Raw genomic sequence first — 19,584 nt, forward strand, 5'->3', positions numbered from 1 at the left:
AAAGTAGATGTTCCCAGACTGAATCTGTGACTGTTCTCCTACAAAGGTGCAAATGCCATTAGGAAGGGCAGCAGTACAAAGGCAGAGCTTGTAGCACCAGACTAGGAAAACCTCTATGGAGGAATCACGAGAAGAGGCCACATAATATGCAGTAGAGAATGGATGTTACTTCCTCCATGTCTAATCATATATTCGTTCCTTACCTATTCCCTGATCTGTTCCTCACAGTTTTTTTATGCTATCTTCCCCTTTTAGCATCAAATCTTTGGTCTAATATTACGAATATCCCAATTCCAGTATGAGTTTTTTATTTTGTGGGGACAGAAATTAAACTTTTAACTAGAAAAAGGAATTGTTTGTTGTTTTGTTTTGCTTTTTTTTTTTTTTAAATAACTGAATTTATTCTAAGTAGATCTAAAAATCAGCCAAAGTACCTCATAATCTGAAGATAGAGCTTCTGAACTCACAAGGTGGAGCAATTAGTTTATTGAACAGGGTTTTTTCCATAGAGCAGATTTTTTTTTTACTTGTATAGGAGCTTCTTCATGAATAATAAATCAAGAACTGAAAACTACTTTTCCATATTTGTTATACATGTACCATCTTTATTAACAATGAACAGGTTTGGGGCCATCTCTATACATGCAATTCTGCCATACCTATACATATATCCAATATAGCATCAGCTTGTGCAAACTGACCAGATGCAGAGAAATATTTTAATGTACTGCATATCCCTAACAACTCCCTTAAAAACCAAGTGCCTTCTCACCATGCTGTCTGTGTGCTTGCAGCTTAGGTATGCCTGGCAGGCGGTGGGACCATTCTGTATTTGCATGTGCACCGTGTTCTGGAGACGCTGCCCTCCTCCCCCATGTAACGGGTAGGGAGTTTGGGGGGAGGATTACAGAATATTTAGTATGGGTTTCAGTCTTGTTTAGTCCTGGATTATGTTGTGTTTAATCACAAGCACAAATTGCTGTGCAAAGACTGCCTTACAGGGTAATGTATTGAACTCATGTAATTGTAACAGTTTGGTTCTGCTTACCTTGCCTAAAACAAATATGAAACTTTATGACAGTTTAAGTTTCCTAGCTGGAAGTCTTAAAATGATACATAATTTATAGAGGACTGTCTGTGATACACAAGCTACAGAGAAGGAATTTATCTTCATTTTCTGTGAGCTAAGATAAATGTTTATAAACACCCAGGCTGGTAACAACTCACTAAGCCCATTTCCCCTTGCTTACCCTCTCTGGCATATCAGAGTGAGGGCTAGAGAGACCTGACTTCTTCAGGTACAGCACAATCCTGTCTACACAATCTCCTGAGGAAAAAAAATGTGCACACCTGAGGTTCAGTCTTATTGCTTAAATTTAATTCATCTAACTTAGCCGTTTACGTGCATTTCTCCCTCCTACTTGTCATTCTGTGTTGAAAAAAGGATGATGTGCTGTAGAGTGAGATTAAAATTCAGGAGGGTGTTGAGGCTTCTGCTGAGAGGAGAGGGATTGAAGACTTCCAGACTTTGCAGGGTTGGGTTTGTTTTGGTTTGATTTGTTTTTTACTGAATACACCTGTGCCATAATAAGTGTATAATAATTTGAGGGAAAGGGTCTGTCATGAGTATGGAAGAGAATGCTTTCAGGCCAGTTTCAGCATAATTGCTATATTTTTAAATATGCAAATGAGTTGAGAGCTTTGAAACCACTTTGGATTTATATTCTGTGTAGAGTCTGTAGAATTTGACAGACAGATCCGAGCACATATATTAGGCTTATTTAAATATAAATAGCTACATGTCAAAGGCATAGCCACATGTCCTTAATGATGCCTTGCTTTATCTTATATGTCAGTAGAAATTTTCAGGGGGGTGGGAGGGGATCCTGCAGTAAATTGTGGGAAAACTTGACCTGTTCCCAGGAAAAGGGGTAATTGTTAGGTGCTGAAAGACTGCTGATGCCTGAGAGGTTTTAGAATCTGATTTCACTGCAAGGAGAGCAGCTACCAATCCAAAGGAAGGCAAAGCTCAAGTTCTCACCCACATGTGCTAGCCTGGTGAAAAGTAGTGTTAAATGTGAGTGAAAGCTTTATACGTGCATGCAAAAATGGATCTAGAGGAATACCCAAACTCCATTTTTAGGGAAAACATTATCCTGACACTTTTTTTTTTAAGTTCACACCCCAGATTCAGAAGAAGTATTGGTATTTAGTGTAGAAAAGGTTGTTGTTAATCTAAATCAAGAGATGAAGAGGGCAGTGAGTCATATTTGCATCATAGCTTTCTTCTCCAGCCTCAGATGACTCCTGTGCAAGACTTTTCACACACTTATGTATGCGTCTGTGTGTGTTTATTATATAATGTATAGTGTGTATGTATATATCATGTATAGTGAATATATATATAGCATATACAGTATGTGGTGTGTATACATTTTTACATATATACAAATATATATACACATTCATACATACACTGCCTTTTTCAGTGAGAAGGGAGAGGTCATAAACCAAACTGCAAACACACCTGAAGGGGGGGGAGAAGGTTTTAATGTCTTCTGATTTCAGCTGAATAAGTTTTCCGATCTCATCTGACATTTACTCTGACTCTTATGTTTATTGTCCTTGCCAATTACACCACACAGGCTGTTATCTCCTGCTTTAGCTATATCAGTGTTCCACTCTTTCAGAGCATTATATTTTGTCACCTTTGATTGAAAACACTTTTCCTTTAGATGCGGGCCAATGTGTACTTTCCTATGTAGATGGTAGCATTTTATTCCTTAGCATCAAGTAGTAACTTTGAAACCTGGAAAGAAATTTTACCCCTGTCAGTTCATCTCTTTTTGAAGAGTTCAACCATATTAGCAATTTTGCAGACATACATGCTGTATGGTGCTGTCTCTGGAAGAAAGTACACAGAAACCAAGAAGGAATTAATGTCTGATATTTTCCCCTGCTGCTCCAGAATCCTTCAATGCAAAATACACTGAAGTCAGCTCTAAAAAACAGAAATATGTTTTCATTTTTCCTTTCCCTTAACTTCAGCTGGGCTGCTAGGTCAGTCAAAGCCATTGCAGAAGTTATTAAAACAAAAAAAGCCAGAAGTTGGTTATTGGAAAAGTAAATCTGTTTAAGATAGAAATTGTTGGCAAGCTTTTCAAAAAGAGGACTCAAACTAAATTACTGGCTTGGATTTTCTGAAAGGGATCTCAGCAGCTTCCGCCTTTACAATAGCAAGTTGTGTTGCTAAGCAGCCACACATGTAGTAATATTCTTACATGTTATCTTTACAAAACTAGCTGCATTTTTATTCTATTATTTGAGAGTGTCCTTCAGACCTTCAGTTTTTCCCTCCCCAAGGTGGAATTCCTCAGTTTTGCCGTCATAGATGAACCCAGTATTATGAGCCATGGGTAAGGGTCATTCTCGGTCCTGACTTGGTTCAGCAGCTATTGAATCTCCTTCAGGAGTCTGTGTTGTATTTGCTGACAAAACATCCCTTTTATCACCTAACTCTGTTTTAATTCAACCATGCAACAAAAGCTGCTGTTTTTTGAAATACCTACTCCACGCCATTACAATAAAAGCAGCCTGCACTTGTGTTGATATGTTTTACCATGAAAGTCCTCTAACCATGGGATAGATAAACCTGGACACCAACAAACTTAGTTCCCCAGAGCCTGTCTAGTGTCAGTCTTTTGCCAAGTCTCTAATTTTCCTCCTGTCCCCCTGAAAAACACATAATTTTCTCTTTTTCAATACTTGTTTTGGCAATGTTATCACTTTCTGGGCATATACTAGTGTAAAATCCCAGGTTTACAGGGTACTATGCAATGGGAATAGGAATAGCTGCCTGTCTGTCCCCTTTCTGCTCTTTTCTGGGTGAGTTTCAGTTTGCATATCCTTAGCCACCAAAAGATTAGGCCAAATTAGTCTTCTAAGCTTCTTCTGCAGTCAAAAGGAAGACAGTGGATCTGCTCAAGCCTTGTAGTTCTTGCTGCCAGGTGCCTGACGGTGGCAGTCTGGATGCTCAGCACCAGGTCAGAAAAGATTCTGGCTTTTGGCCATCAGAATATGTACCAAAACCTCCTTCTTCACTGAAAAAGGTGCAGATAGACCTACACCCAGGGAACTGCAACACTACCTATGGCCTGGGACTGACTTTTAGCTACTGCGAATGACAGGACCAGAAAAAACAACTGGTATTTGCTATCAGAGAGGGCCTGTCAACATGCAGTTCTTCCCGGGCTCTAACCTTTTAATGCTAACCCCTATGTAGGGGCCATTGCACCTTTCACAACCCCCAGAGCCAGCTTTGACTCAATGGTTTTTCAGGCCAAAATAGGTGTCTTCCTTGATCAAGGAGGACTCATCCCCTTTCATGCTGGAAGCAAAGTAGTGAATCCTGCCTTTAAAGCTTTGTAGTTTCTTTATCATCCATTGGATATAATCTGGTTTTAGGCTAATTTAGGCCAACATGGTCTTCCTAAGCCCACTGGTAGGGATGTCAGTTGGTGTGAGTCAACACCAGTTATAACATGCTCACTAGAAATGGACTTAGACAAGCAATCAAATACAAGCAAGTAATACACTTTGTGATTGCTATCAGTTTGGGAAAATTAGACCTGATGGCTTCAAGGGAATGACTTACTATTTATTACAGTCTCCGAAACTATCTAGGGAATTTGTAAAATAGGATAAGTCATGTTAGACACACGAAACTCCAACAACCTTAATATTTTATAGCAGACAATTTCTTTTGATCATATTTTTGATAGAAAATTAATTAGAGTTTAAATAACTTTGGACATAACATTTGATGCTTCTTTCATCTCCAGGTTTTTTCAACTAACCATATCTTCCAGATAGCAAACACACTTCACTGCCCTTTCAGTTTCCATTTTCCACAGACTTTATTTTCTACACATCTTTGATTTGTTTCAGGCAGGTAAGTGCCATAGAAGTGTCACTGACAATATCAGAGAGAGCAGCTCTGTGCAGTCCCACAATTACTGAAGGACATACATACAAATAACATTTTTGAGAAATGCATATCATCATATACACTATATCTGCTTAAATGAGCTGCCAGGGCTGGTGGCTCTTCAGTGTTATGGTGATTCTATTTCATCTCAGAAGCACTTTTTTTCTTTATTGGCCATAGGTTTTAACATTTTGGAATTGCTTTACTTGTTGCTGTCATACCTTTGGACCATTCAATGAGTCAGTCCCTTTCCATTTGGTGTGGGCTCCTTACAGTGTGCCAGAGGCAGACCACTTCTGGCCCTGCAGTTCCCATACAAGAAACAGCAGCCCCAGCTCCTGGGGGCGGCTGCTCAGGTCTGCCTGGCCTGGCTGCTGTAGGGGCAGGCACATTTTGTCTGTACTCCAGCTTGGTGGGATGCAAGGCAGCTCCGGACCTCGCACGTCTGCGTTAGCCTGGTGCTGAGCCCAGGGCACAGGCTGACTCACGGGCAGGCTGAGCTTGTTACTCATGGCCAAGTGCAGTGCATGCTCATCTCTTGCACTGGAATTGGCTAGGGTCCTGCTAACTCAGTGCATGGGAAGCCCACGCTCATGTTTTTGTAGCCGTTGTCCTTTCTGGGTACGTCTGGGAAGATGTGGGTATCTAATGTACTTCTTTTTCTAAAACCAAACTGTTAATGCAAACCAAATGATAGCTGTGCATAATACACTGTTAATTTTCTCATGCCCACTGATGCTAGAAAATCCACAGTGAGGAAAGAACGTCAGGATAAAACATGAGTTGTAGATGATGGAAGTGACACCATGAGCTGCTTGTTTAGTGCATGGGAATGTATTCACTGTGTAAGTTAAATTGCTGCTAAAAGCCCTTTAGCTAGCGCAGTGAAAAAATCCTGCAACTAAGAGGATTATGGTGTTCCTTAAGTCCACAATAGAACTTCACTGATATTAGAAGCAAGAGCAGTTATGCTTCAAGGGCAGTGTACAAAGCCCTAAGTTTTGTATTTAAAGCATAGCTTCATTTCACCTTGAGGCATTAAGATGACTATTTCAATAACAAAAATTCCCAATAAAGCCAGACTTCAGCTGATAAAATATCCTTCCTATGGACTTCAGTTCCCAAACTTAATAATGACATTAAAATAATCAACTGTAAAGCCCCTTGTGTAATTTTATGGCTTCCACCTTCTGTATTTTTTGCTGTTAATTGATTATGTGGCCCCAACTGAGCAAAATGCTCATGTGCATGCTTAAATCTCAGTTCAGTCAGTAAACATGTAAGTGTAAACGCTTTGTAGAGTCAGGGGCCATTGGATTCTAAGACGACCCAAAGCAGATGTTCCTCTTTAGTCCCTGCTTCCACAGACACTGTACACCTCTTCAGTATTCACTCTTGTTTTGAACTTAGCCACCTAAATGCTGATAAAGAAGGCATTTATTTTTAAGCGAGTAAGCCCTCTTTTCCTGTGATTGTCTATCATCTTAAACAACAAACAAAGTATTTCATCTATCTTAGTGTTAATCCATAAAGTATCAGTTCTGGGGTAGCCCATGCTGAAAAGCAGATTACTTGGAGCTGCCGTTTCCTACAGCTTTTTAAAGCTTTTCATGCTTTAGGGTTTTTTTTTTTTTTGCTTTTTTCCTTGGTTTTGCTTGAGGATAGAAACCATAGAGATGGGAGAGGAGAAAGCTCATCATAACTGATATTTGAGTCACTGCTTGGTTTGAGACACTCCTGGGTTTGGTAGAGGATTATTCATACCAATAAATGGAGAGCAGTTCTAATTTCCTTTTGTTAGAAACATAACAGAGAAGGCTGTCTTACTTGACTGGGTCATGAAGGAAGAAGAATGATCTTTTTCTAGCTTTTTCCTCTACCGCAGCTTTTACATTACAAAGTCTAGCTCCATTCTGTTAATTTCAAGAAATTGTAGTAGACTAAATGTTCAAAGATTGGCAGGCTTCCCTCAGATGATTATGAATATTTCATTTGTCTCTGGTTTTGGTAGTACTGTTGAATGTTTAATCATGTCAAAACAAGCACTTATAACTGACACTTAAAGAGGCTGGCAACAAACACTGCTGCTCATAAATAGCCTTGTCTTTACTGTGCAGTTCTGAAGTAGTGAAGAAAACATGGCTATTTGAGTGTAAAATATACAAAGACAGATCCAAGAATAATGCATCAGCCGTGATAAAAAAAGCACTTTGCACCCTGTTTCCATATTGCTTGTTTAGAGTGGGCTAGATAAAGGACGATTACGGCATCCACTATTTAGATGCACAGAGTATAACAATTGCTATAATTTTCCATCTTAATAAATAGTTGGAGAAAGAGACACTGACTTGAAGGACAAAACGCATAAACAGCCCCCCTGATTTTTAAGATGCTATGATGTACATGTCCCCAACTTGAAGTGGCTCTGGATGCTAGATTCTTACTGTATAGTCTCTCCATCTAGTGGTTAGATGAGTGGGATGCCGTATATTCTTCATAACCTTTCAAGATGTTCACAACTGAAAATGACTGGGAGCTGTTAAAATATGAAGGAAATGCTTTGTGAGAGAAAGCACATAGCTACATTAAGTAAGGAGGAGAGACTAGGGTAAATGCAAAAAAGAAAGCGCAGGGGAATTCATTAAAATAATCAGCTTAGATCTTTTCACTGAAGCCTTCTCTTCTTAATAGCTAATTTTAGCCCAACTCCCTTGCCTTATACATATATAAAAAAACCAGCTTCCCCATGAATGAAGGGAGTATGCACAGTTGTACATGTTAGTGCCTTACAGGGGTGACCTGGATGTGTGTCTCCGGCGCTGTGGGCCTTGCAGCTGCCTGCAAGATGCAGCAACACCCCTCTGTATACAACCATACCTCAGGTCTTTCCTGGTGCCTGTGCCACCTTCTGAGTAGGTGAAGTGCCACCAGTACTCCCTTGCTCCCACAACTCATGGCCAGCTAAATCTAGAGGGAGCAGAGCAGGGGCTGCAGTAGGTCAAACTCTTGGCTCTGGGGCACAGGAGGGGGTAGGCTGTCCCCTTGGGCAGAGCACTGCCCAGGGCTCTTCTCCCATATGGAGCCACGTGGTGGCTAAGGAAAATATTAAAAGCAGTAAACCTCCTCCCTGGAGGCAGGGAGCTGCTGCCCTGTTTTGTCCGGTCAGCGACAGGCTGACTGGAGTGGTTGACTTGGCAGCAGTGAGGTGTGGACTGACCCCCTGTATGCCTAGATCGGGTAACCAGAACCTGTTACTCTAAAATCATTTTATATGGCCCATAGCCATATTATTATTCTTTCCCATACCATTGTGCAACAGTGTTCATGTGTTTGGAAGGTGCTCGTTAACCTTCTGCAAGGAAAAGCACAGACCCATTCTCTTTTGAGGAAACCAAGCTTCCTCTAGGTCATGGCTTTTCCCCAGGTCCCTGTTGTGACATGCCCACATGTTTGCCTGCACCCAGCTGGAGGCTGTTCCCTGAGGTTCCTGGCAAAGTACCTGCCATGGCAGATATTTGGGGTCCTTTTCCTGAACCTCCAACCTAACAATCTCCACAGTTACAACAAAAGCTGTTTGCATCCCTTTTTACTAACCCCCTCCATTTCCTACTGTAAGCTCCCCTTTTCAGTGGTTTATGACCCCTCCAGACTTAGACAAGCGCTCTTGAAATTTTCTATGCTCTGCCCAGAGTTCCCCAGTTTCTTCTTTTCCCGTGCATGAAATAGCACTGCAGTCCATCACTTGGTGAGCGATGTATCTGCTACACCTTGTCAGCTGGGAGGGTATGCAGCTTTTGAGGCCAACCAAGCAAGGTGTCACTCAGGCCCCTTTTGAGGAGATTTCTACCACTGCCATCCTCCTCACTGAATACCCCTGTGTCTTCTCCCACGCTCTGTGGTCTGTCGCATCTACTGCACACTGCCATAGTCATCTAACTAGTGGTGTCTAACTCGCATGTCAGATTAAGTGGAAAAGGAGAGTGAAAGGGAGTATTGGGTATGTATGCGAGATGCAGCTTGGCTACAGGGCAAATCCAGACGAGAGCTAATTGTGTCAGTCTTACTCTGCCTGAGATTAGACAAGCTTGCCTGTTGCTGCCTGCGGCTGAGTTCTGAAAAAGCAAAACACTTCTGCTACTTCCCAGGATGAAAGTAGGGGAGACACACCATTTTCTCATTAAAAAACCTCAACAACCACCCCCTCCCAATGCTCTTATTTTCTTTAAATATAATGCCTTCCCTATCTTAGAACAGGAGTCCCAAATCAGGCAGGAGATGGCCTTTGTCCCAGAGAAAACAGTTGAGTTTACAGCAAAGATGTGTTTTCCAGCCATCCTAAACAAACAGCTTTTGATCCCAATGAACAAGTATTTCTTGTGTCATTTTTAAGATGTGGTTTAGATCTTCTATGTATTTTAAATGTATATTATATATACCCTATATCTTCACATTTAGATTGGGCTTTACAAACTCAGCTGTTCTAGAACATTATTTGAATCTATTTTTTCTCATCACCATCTGATGCTCTTCTACCAGCTGGCTGTCCAGACACTAGGCCTTTCTGGTAGGCACTTCCATTTGACTACTGGAAATACAGTGTAGCAATTGCATTAAATTGTCCAGTAGTTTTAAAATAAGAAAGAGAATAATTTTAGTGTTAAATTGTCTACTGCTTTTTCACCTGCAAAACTGTAATTTTTCTGTAGGTTACATGAACTTGAGCTATATTTTGCTGGAGGCCTTGCAGCACCTATAAACAGAGAACTTTTAAAGATAACACCTTCTAAAGGTAGGCTGCGAAGCTGCAAAGACAATGAAACCAAGAGTGTGTACATAAATATAGTATATTGTTTCAAAAACAAAACCCTGGGGGCACTTCCTAGAGAGCAGTCTAACACTTCTCAAAATCCTCTGGCATTTCTTGCATCGTTAACATATCCCAGAATGTACCAGGGTGATACGAGAAGCACCCTGAGACTCCGCTGCTTGCCTTCACCACTATCAGAGCAGCTGTGTTTGGGCTGAAGTGACTTGGAGAGATGGAAGGAGCATAGCAAACAAGATCATACTGTTCAGATCTGTTTTCCAAGATGTGGCACAAGGCTAGGGGAAGGACAGTCACACAACAGCCTGGCAGCACGCTTAGAGGCACCAAGCAATACGACTCTTCTCCCACCCCTTCAGTTGTGCAAGCACAACTCCAGCACCTCACGTGTCCTGTGCATCAAGCCAAGCAAACCATCGGCATGCCGTCTCCATCCTCGGGCATATCTAATTAAAACAGTACCTTTGGTGCTGCAATTTTCTGGCAGCCAGAACACTAAGAAAAAGTGAGATTACTGACACTGAGGAAGCAGATGAGTTACCTAAGTATAAAATATAGTTAACAGCTACAGCAGCTCTGGACATCAAATGAAAATCGAGAGAAGCATCAAGTACATTTGGGGTTCATTACAAGGGATGCCTAGAGGTCACTTGTCCTTTGGACTCATCATACCATCCTTGTTCTCTCTGGAAAGCTGGGACATCCAGGTCACCTGGGATTTAGAGCGTTAAGGAAGGACATACTTTATGATCCTTCCCCACTTCTGGTCCATTGTTCACATTTCTTACTGCAATTCTGTACTTTTAATCTTTTCTCTGCAACAGTGAGAACAGAAATGTACTTTTGAAAAAAATTAAGTACTTTCAAAAAAACCCTGAAGTTCTAATTTGCTCGTTCCCAGGATCTGGACTGTAAGTAAATCATATTATAGAATTATAATATGAGGCACGTAAAAATCAAAACAATTGCTTACGCTGGTGTAAACATGGAAGTGAAAGACTCTATGAGCATGACAGCTAACTAAGTTTGCTTTCCAATAGGTTTGTCTCATGACAAATGAGTTTTTAAACTCAATTATAGAAGACTGCAGCGGAAGGTCACCCTTAATAGATACTGGGGACACATTATGAATGTCCTATTTCAGGAACAGCTGTGATCAGAGCTTTCTCCTTTTTAATTATCAGAAGAGGAAGATGAGAGGAAAAAATACAAAAAAACATCAAAACAGAACTTAAACTAGAGTGGATTCTCTGTTGTCTAATTTGAGTTCTTTTCACATTACATTTTTCTTCTTGATGAGAACATTAATAAGGGGTCCTTCTGCTCTAGTGACATGTGAAGAACTCAGTGTCAAAGACAGACCTCTGTCCACCTAATAAGTTTCAAAACCTCAATCAAATTTACAAGGAAGATATTGGGACCAACAGACAGACAGATTTATTAACATATTGACGCAGACACAGTGACAATGTAGGCTTCCCTTCCTAAGGAAACAAGATAAAGATGTGAATGTAGAAGGCTACATACTGAAATCACAGTCATAGTCACTTCAGTTTCACACATCTTTCCTTCCCTTCCTTCTGATCTGTATTTTTTCTGTGCAGAGGGTAAACTCTTGCAAACTCTTCAGGACAGAGATATTATCTAAACACGGAGGGAAAATGTGCTGACTGATGCCTCTGTCTTTATTGAAGATCTTTAGCTGTGGATGCCATGGCTAGCTTGGGGCTCTGCATTCCTTAGTTAATATTAAACTTGTAACATAGCTGCAGCTAACATGGGATCCTGGATTCTTCAGTCAGAGAAAATTCCCATTAGTCATGAAAAATTTAGTTCAAATAAGCAATACAGGATTGGACCATTATCTATTATTAATCCTTTTTTTCAAGCTAAAGTAATTATGAGATAAACAAGTTCTGTACTTGCAAAAAAAAGAATAGTCCCCAGTGTTTTCAGAAAGAATGGATTTTTTTTTTTTTGTAATTGCCTTTTTGCAGAAAATCATTGGAAGACTACACAGGAAAAATACTTGTTATTTTTTAGCAGACCAAGTTGATGTGTGTTTTATTTACTTTCAACAGGAACATTTCTACCGAAATTCCAAATAGAATCAACCACTCTAGAAGGCTAGAATCACAATTAACTGAAAACAAACATTGTCACCATATTATTTTGCTTTCCATATTTACTTACCCAGTTACTATACATGTTTTTAACTTGCAGTCTGATACATAAACACATACGCTATGCAAAAGCACCCACACCACAAAGAGGTAGGTAAAGCTCTGACTATTTCTACTGCATTAGCATGTGCAAGTTGTACACCAGGCAACAGGAGATGACATTTGACTCGGGTAATTAGTGGCTTCCACCTTTAACTGTGTTCTATTCATTTACAGAGTTGTGCACATCAGTGTTCTCCTGCTCAGCTTAAACCCATTCGTTTCCAACTTTTTTTGTGTGTTAGGTAAAGTTTGGATGCATTGCATTCCAGGGAGCTGGCTTTTTGCTTATTTATGTTTGTAGCTTTACAGGAGCTTAGTTCCTTTGGGTGCAGTTTACTCTCAAGTACCGCATTCAGGAGGCAAAAAGATCTTAAAGTGGACATAAATTACATTTGGCTGAGTACAAGACTCAATCAATATACTTTAAACATTTGAATACTTCCTGATATCCTGCTGGCACATCTGGGTTTGCTAAACACACACTGGGGGGAAGTTGAGGAATTAACCGTAACCTCAGGAGACCAGTGGGCTGAGGCTCCATCTAGAGTCAGTGGAGAAAGACTGGCTCCAAACCTAGGCTCCTTGCAGTTTGCTTTTCTCTGTTGGCTGCAAAGATGCTTAGAGAGACCAGCCTTGCTATTCTGGAGTTAATATTTTTGAATGTTTCCTAAGAAAAATAAAAATGGGCTGTTATTTTACCGTTTAACCTCCATCTTAGAGCTCTAGACTCCAAAAGGGCATGATGCTTCAGACCAGAACAGATCAAAGAAGAGTACATTTTGAAGCTCGTATTATACTTAAAATACTTCCACAGCAGAGCTGGTTTTGCCCACAGACTGTAACTACTGGTAAGTTCATGATAGCAAGATGGGCTGTTGTACCATCACTTTGAAATGGATCATTTAAATCTGCGCTTCCTGTTTACCCAGTTCTACTCCATTTCCCCAAAAAGCCCAATACAATAGCTGAACTATGTCAGTATTTGGCACGCTTTTTAAGAGCACAAAAAACCTGGTTTTGATTATTATCAGGAGTGAGGCCCTTTTATCAAAATGGTAAACTACCTGGAAGAAATAGTGTGGAAAGGATGACTCCTACTGCTTAAAACTTCATAAAGTGTTGTTTGCAAGGCTTTTCTAGTGTCTGACTCTGAATGTCACCATTGCCAACACTACACCAGGCCAGCTGAGGCTTTGTCTAGCCAAGCCTTGAAAACATCCAAGGACAGAGGTACTAAGCCCAGTCCTAGTGTTGCTCTGCTGTTTCCACACTCCGAACAGAAAATGCTTCTGTTGGTTCACTTGCGCTTCATAATGCTTCTCCATCTCAAGCAAGTCCTATGTACTGGAATAACTTGAGTGAAAACATTGTACAATTACACAAAATACCACACCTGAAAAGCAACTGGAGATGACCTACCAGCTAATAAGGACTAGATGCTAACTTCATCACCTTTCTGTTTTTGCTCCAGTCTCCACTGGGACTCTGGTTTATGCTTGCATGAAGCATGATGTCTGCAGGGCTTCCCCTGGTGGCTGGTGGAGATGATTAAAGTCTTCCCACTGCATTCACTCACTTTTGGGTTTGTTTTTGTTTTGCTTTTGGAACTACAATGTTGATTGTCATTGCTGATCCAAGACCCATAGTCCCAGGATGTTAAAGCAATCAATCCAACAGCTCAGCTTCTTACATTCTATCTTTTTTCACCTTCCTCTAGGTTGGAAAAATCCACAAGAACGCTGCCCGCAAAAGAGAATACCACGTACTGTTCATGGTGATCACTACAGTTATCTGTTATCTCGTGTGCTGGATTCCCTATGGAGTTATAGCATTACTTGCAACATTTGGTAAGCCAGGTGTGGTGACTCCAGTTGCAAGCATCATACCTTCCATCCTAGCAAAAAGCAGCACTGTTTGCAATCCCATTATCTACATACTTATGAATAAGCAGGTAAGACATATATTATTTTTAAATTGTATTTTCTTCGGGGTCTGTCAGGCATTCTTGACCACTATGACTACCACCAGTCCTATAGATGTGTCTTTGGGAGAAGGCCATTCAAGGCTTGTCCAAACAATATCACTGGAGTCTTGGGGTGGAAGTGTTTGCAGTCAACATAATATATTGCTGGATAGGAAGAACAGATAAACGTTTGCTTATTGAAACTGCTTGTGTTCTTCTGAGGACACACTGGGCATTAATTAACTGCTGCAGAGTTACCAAAGGTATTGGCATCTATTTACAAGAAGAATACTCAAACATTTAGGAGTCATGGAGGGGGAGAAAAGAGGGACAAGAAGAGGAAGGGTTTTCATGACCTTGAAAACAATATAAAGGAGGAGACCATTTGTAAATACCATTTTCATGACAGATCCCCTTGGAAAAAAATGGTCATTGCAATTACGGTTTTTGTGGACTTCTACATCCTTTGTGTTAAATTCCCAGCTCAGATACATGCCAAAATAGATAATGAATTTTGTCTCATAAGGACCAAGGCCAATTCTAACACTTCTAAAATGCCTAGATCTAGTTCAGGTCCCTCATTCCCGTAAATAGCATTTTCAGTACACAAAAGTGAACTTCCTAATGTTTCTGTGTTGACAACTCTGACTCTAAAGTTTGATAATGGCAGATCTGGAAGTTTTAAGAGCATTTTGCAGTAAGAAATTTGGAAAACATGCATAGTTTATGAAAGTGCCTTATCTTTTTTATTTCATTACATGTTAGATGTTGTTCTCAATTTCCTTTCTTCATTATGTCCATTATAGTATTATAAAGCAAATAACCCCCCTTTATCCTTTCTTGCTTAGTGTATGCTGGAGCCTACTTTGTATTTATCAACAGCAGCATTGTATTATTATGGAGCCTAGAAAAGGGAAAAGCTGAATATAACAATGAAAAATATTCCAATTTTTCCACAGCCTGAGATAATTCTTGGTCTGGTTCATCTAACCTAAAGTTCTTAAACAAGGAATGAATCTACTCCTGGAGTTTGAGGGAAAGATCTCAGGCAAGCCATGAAACCTCCTTGAAATCAATGCCTCCCTCAAGGCTAGGACTTAATTTCCAAAGTCTAGTTTGAGCTGATGTTGGAAAAGACACAGAACTCCATTTGAAAACTGCTAATGCTGAAGCAAAAAACAGTAACTTTTTCTCCCTCCCCTTACATTTTACAATTCTTATGGAAACTTCTCAACACCAGCATCTGTCTTGCTTCTTTATTCTCTGAGAACTTTGACTGAGGTCCTTGACTTCTATGTGATCATCTGACCATGCTGTGATCACTGGAGCAGCCTATAACAGAGATCTCAAACACATTTTGGCATTGTCTTTACACATGGAGCACATCCCAAATAGCAAGAGTATGGAAACCGGGGGAAAGATATGGGTCCTAAAACACATTAATGCAGTACAGAGCCTTGAGTGCCTCCATATGTCTCGAGAACAGAATCACATGTACAATTACCTGTGGTGACAACCTGGCATCCACAGATATACACACAATTCAGGATGTTTTTATATTCTCCAAGTGCTCCAATCAGTTATTGAGAACTGTGTATTCTGCAGCATCAAAGGCTTATGAGACAGTCACACTGCTGTGGGTGTGCTGAGGCAAAAAGCAAAGGCTCACTGTTGAGAAAAAGTTGATTAGCAAGAATAAAACCAGGGTGCTTGCACATCACACTTGCACAGCAGTAGCTGTCTCTTTCAGCTATAAAGGAAATACTTCTGAATGCTTAACTTGTTTCTCAATACGAGGTTTACCTTGGATCCAGTTTATCATCTCTTATAAGGAAAGATCAGTGTGGGATGATCTGTCTACAAGGGGCAGATTCTGCTAGGACAGTTTTGAGGCAAGGCAAGCAGTTTCTTAGCAGCAGGAACTGGAAAGGCTGTGCAACAATTCAGAAGCACCACGGCAGGGAACTGGAAACAGTTTCTTAAATGTCCTTCCTTCGTCTCCAGTCCCATGTGAGACCAAGGTATTAGATTTGTCTCTTTGAATACTGAGAACATTTCATTTGTTTCCCACTGCCTACTGTTCCACAGCTGCCACCATTGAACAAAAAAATGCAAGGGGGCAAAGTCAAATCAGTCTCGGAGGGTGGATCATTAGTTGCCAGCTGGTAGTCGCTCTGTGGGTTGGGTTTTTTTCATAGTTGGCTTCCTTATTGTTGCAGAAATCATGACAAAAATCACTCCTGAAAAGGAGCTCAGTCAGATTTGGGGTAAATACTTTTCACTGTCATAAAACCAAAGTAATAGGTAATGCCTAGCATTAACCTGCAGCTCTCATCTGCTGTACCACTGTGTATTAAGAGTAAAAAAAAAAAAAATTATCTGACACTGAGGAATGAACTTCACTCAAAAAGGGTAAAACACATGCCTCCGTCTGTTCCCCTTCCTTTCAGAACAGGAACAATAGTAACACCCTCATCCGATGCGTCACCAGCGTTCACAGCACCTCAGCTACTCTGTAGTTGTTCTCATTCTTTTTTGCAAATTTAACACCTCAGGAAAAGCTGTCTTCTTCCTGGCACTCAGCTTTTCTGGGCTTCATGCTTAGCTGAGAATTGTCACAGGAGGCTGGTGCCTCCCAACACAGAAATCAGCTGGCCTGCATTTTTCACAGTCCTCTCTTTACAGATGCAAGATGCCACAGTAGGCTATTTACTCCTGCGTCTTATAAATACACTGATAACATATGGCTTAATTTTTAGTTCTCTGTGCATAAGCTAACCTTTTTGCTTTGGTACTTGCCCTAAAGATTGCAAAACAGCATTGGCTGACTGCAGCTGTGGTGTTAGATTCCAGCTATCATAAATCAGTGTGGAATATCATGGAACCACCAGTCTCTGAGTCAGCCTTAAAACTCATCCTGCAGAGCACACCTTTAAATTAACTCTCAAGCAGGCCCTGAGTCACTTTCATGGTCCAGGAACCCCACAGAAAAAGTTTTGTCTTTGCTGTTGCCTTCTGCACTGACCTGAGGCGATAAAACGCTGGGAGAAATGGTGGATTTCTTTCCAGTCGCAGGGACTCCCTCAGGCAGGATGGCACGGGGCATGCCGCTCTCCTTCTTCCTCTGCTCTCCTCCAGGAGGAGAGAGATGCACCGTTTAAGCTTGACTGTTGCTGGGCCGATATCATGCCAGGCAGACATTAAGCTTCGCTGACAAAGCTGTAAAGCAGTAAACTGCCTGAGACCAAGTGATGCTCGGGGGGAAGCTGGGAGAGACAGTAGAGAAGGAGACTCCGCTTTCCCTGTTCTCTCACTATGGATAGCTCTTTTACCCTCTGGCAACACAGCCGTGTGTGCCTGGGGTAGCCCTCCCCAAGGGACAGGCCCCCAAAAATGCAGCACACAGCCAAGTACCGTGCTAACTGGGCTGGCACTGCTACCTCCAGTTGCCGGAGCAAGCTGGGCAGGGTCAGCATGCTTAGGCTTTCAGTGCATCAGTCCTTTATAGTTATACAGTTAATGTAGTTCTGCAGATTTTCTGTTTCATCTTCTCTTGCCTTTCTCAGTGTCTTTTACTCCCATCACAGCTCCCTGTCAAGTTCACATTGTCTGTCTTCAAACTTCCACCTTTGCAGCCACTCCAAAGAGATTTTTAATGACAGCTTCAACTACCTTCCTTTCACCATGGCGGTGCTGACAGAAACCTGCTCTTTCATGAATTACATGCAAGCAGGTATTAAGCATTCACCTGAAAGATATGGAGCTTCCCTGTAGCTATGGGCTTGCTGCTGTGGAGACAATCGCTTGGGGCATCTTGCTTTCATGTATGCCATAGAAAGGCACAGGGACCCTGACATGGAAGAGCTTTCTGGCTGGTGTAAATGTACTTGAGGACATACTGCACTGAGAGCCAGGGATCATTAGCTGGATAACAATGGTGTGGCAGCTTTTGAGGTTAACCTTATCTTATGTATCAGAAGGTCATTTTTTGTTGATACAGAAGTCAAGATATGAATAATAAGTGCTTGAGACGGTATGGTTGTGGATGAGACACAGTGAGATTGACTGAATCTGCACTTGCTATTTCACATAACTTCAGGTTATCATTGAGAGAAAACAGGCATTTGCTGCATTGCTACTGTCAGCCAAATTTAAGTCAAATTAAACCTGTATCTCTCAAAGATCTACAGAACCAATCATTTGGAAGCCACGGATCAGATATTAAAAATCACAGCCTTTTTTGATGTAAAATAGCCTTGCTCCACTGCAGGTCATGGGCTTCCACACATTTAGTCGCTCAGGTAGCACACCTAAGGCTCCTTGGACTACTGAAACTTAGACTAGCACATCTAGTACTGCATATTACAATTAGGAAAAAAGCCCACCTAAACCCTGTGATCAGCAATGTGCTATTTTTGGTGTCAGAAAGTGCCTCTAAGCAAAAGTAAGGAGGGAGAGTGTGAGGGAAGGGATGTATTAGATGTGAGTTGAAGTCCCTGATTAGCAGTTTGATTTCTACTCTCTGTCTTCTTGTATTAAAATCACTGCACTTATAAAAAGAGAAGCTGACCCTGTCATTTTCCCCAAGGATCTGGAGAAATGATGCTGAAAAGAATATACACACTTATTTGAAAATAAATAATACTGTGACGTTTCCAAATTTATCATGTATTGAGGGGGGGCTGGGTGAAGGAGAAAGAAAGAAAGAACAAACTAAGCCAACTGCAAAGACTTCTGTTTTGTGTTTGTTTTGTTTTTTTTTTTCTGGTGGACAATGAGATTCGAATAATAATAATGTACTTAAGACCATTCCCCAGTGAGACCTGAGCCCAGCATGTGCAACCATGCTTCTCACGAGTGAGCGCTTACTCAGGTACACAGCCCTGATACTGCAGTGGGACTGCTCACACATTGAATTGTCTTCAGGTTTATCTTCATCGTTCATGCACACAAAGTAAAATAGCCACCTGCACCCAAACTGAGAGCCTCTATGGAGAGGCTGTGAAGAAGCCAGGGAATGGTGTTGGAATCCGATGTGCGATAAGCAGGAGTTAACCCAGCAAGGACGTGGTGTTTTCCCAGCAGGTTAGAACTGTGAGTAAAAGGAAAGGCATTTTCATATTATTTTCCTACAGTAGGATGCCCGATAGCACACCATCCAGAGAACTGGTGCTGCCTCAGATCACAAGTCAGACACCCCCCAGGCATGCTATGGCTGCAGTGGTCCTTGGGAAGCTGTACCACCACCACCCGCCTCTCACCAAGTGGGTCGCTACCCATGCCAACCCCCTTTTCCAGGGCCTTCCTGGAACTTCCCTGCTGCCAGACGAGGAACAAGGAGTCCTTCTTTCTTTAATGATAATCTGTCTGTGCCTTATATACGCAGTTTTTTAGCAACCCTTTTCAGTCCTTCTTGATCTGATCTTATACACTGAGCAGGGAGAAATGCATACGCACTTTGGGAAACAGAGCTACACATGATAGTCATCAAAAAAATAATAATAACCTTAACATTTCCCATCTGGCTGTATAACAGCTGTGTTTTCACAGTCAATTTTCATGTGGTATTGTGCAGTTTTCAGTA

The 19,584-nt window shown here is 41.2% G+C and overlaps 1 protein-coding gene across 1 annotated transcript in view; it reads left to right on the forward strand.

Annotated features, from left to right (window-relative positions):
* LOC148055811 (pinopsin-like) overlaps positions 1-19,584 on the forward strand; it is a 92,557-nt gene that overhangs the window by 52,907 nt on the left and 20,066 nt on the right. The window contains exon 4 of the mRNA XM_087758439.1: positions 13,755-13,988. Within this exon, the coding sequence (XP_087614565.1) occupies positions 13,755-13,988 (234 nt within the window). The remainder of the gene's footprint in view (positions 1-13,754; positions 13,989-19,584) is intronic.

Source organism: Nipponia nippon, unplaced genomic scaffold (genome assembly GCF_047370975.1).
Source record: "Nipponia nippon isolate SJK-2023a ecotype South Korea unplaced genomic scaffold, ASM4737097v1 scaffold_2, whole genome shotgun sequence".
Lineage (NCBI taxonomy): Eukaryota > Metazoa > Chordata > Aves > Pelecaniformes > Threskiornithidae > Nipponia > Nipponia nippon.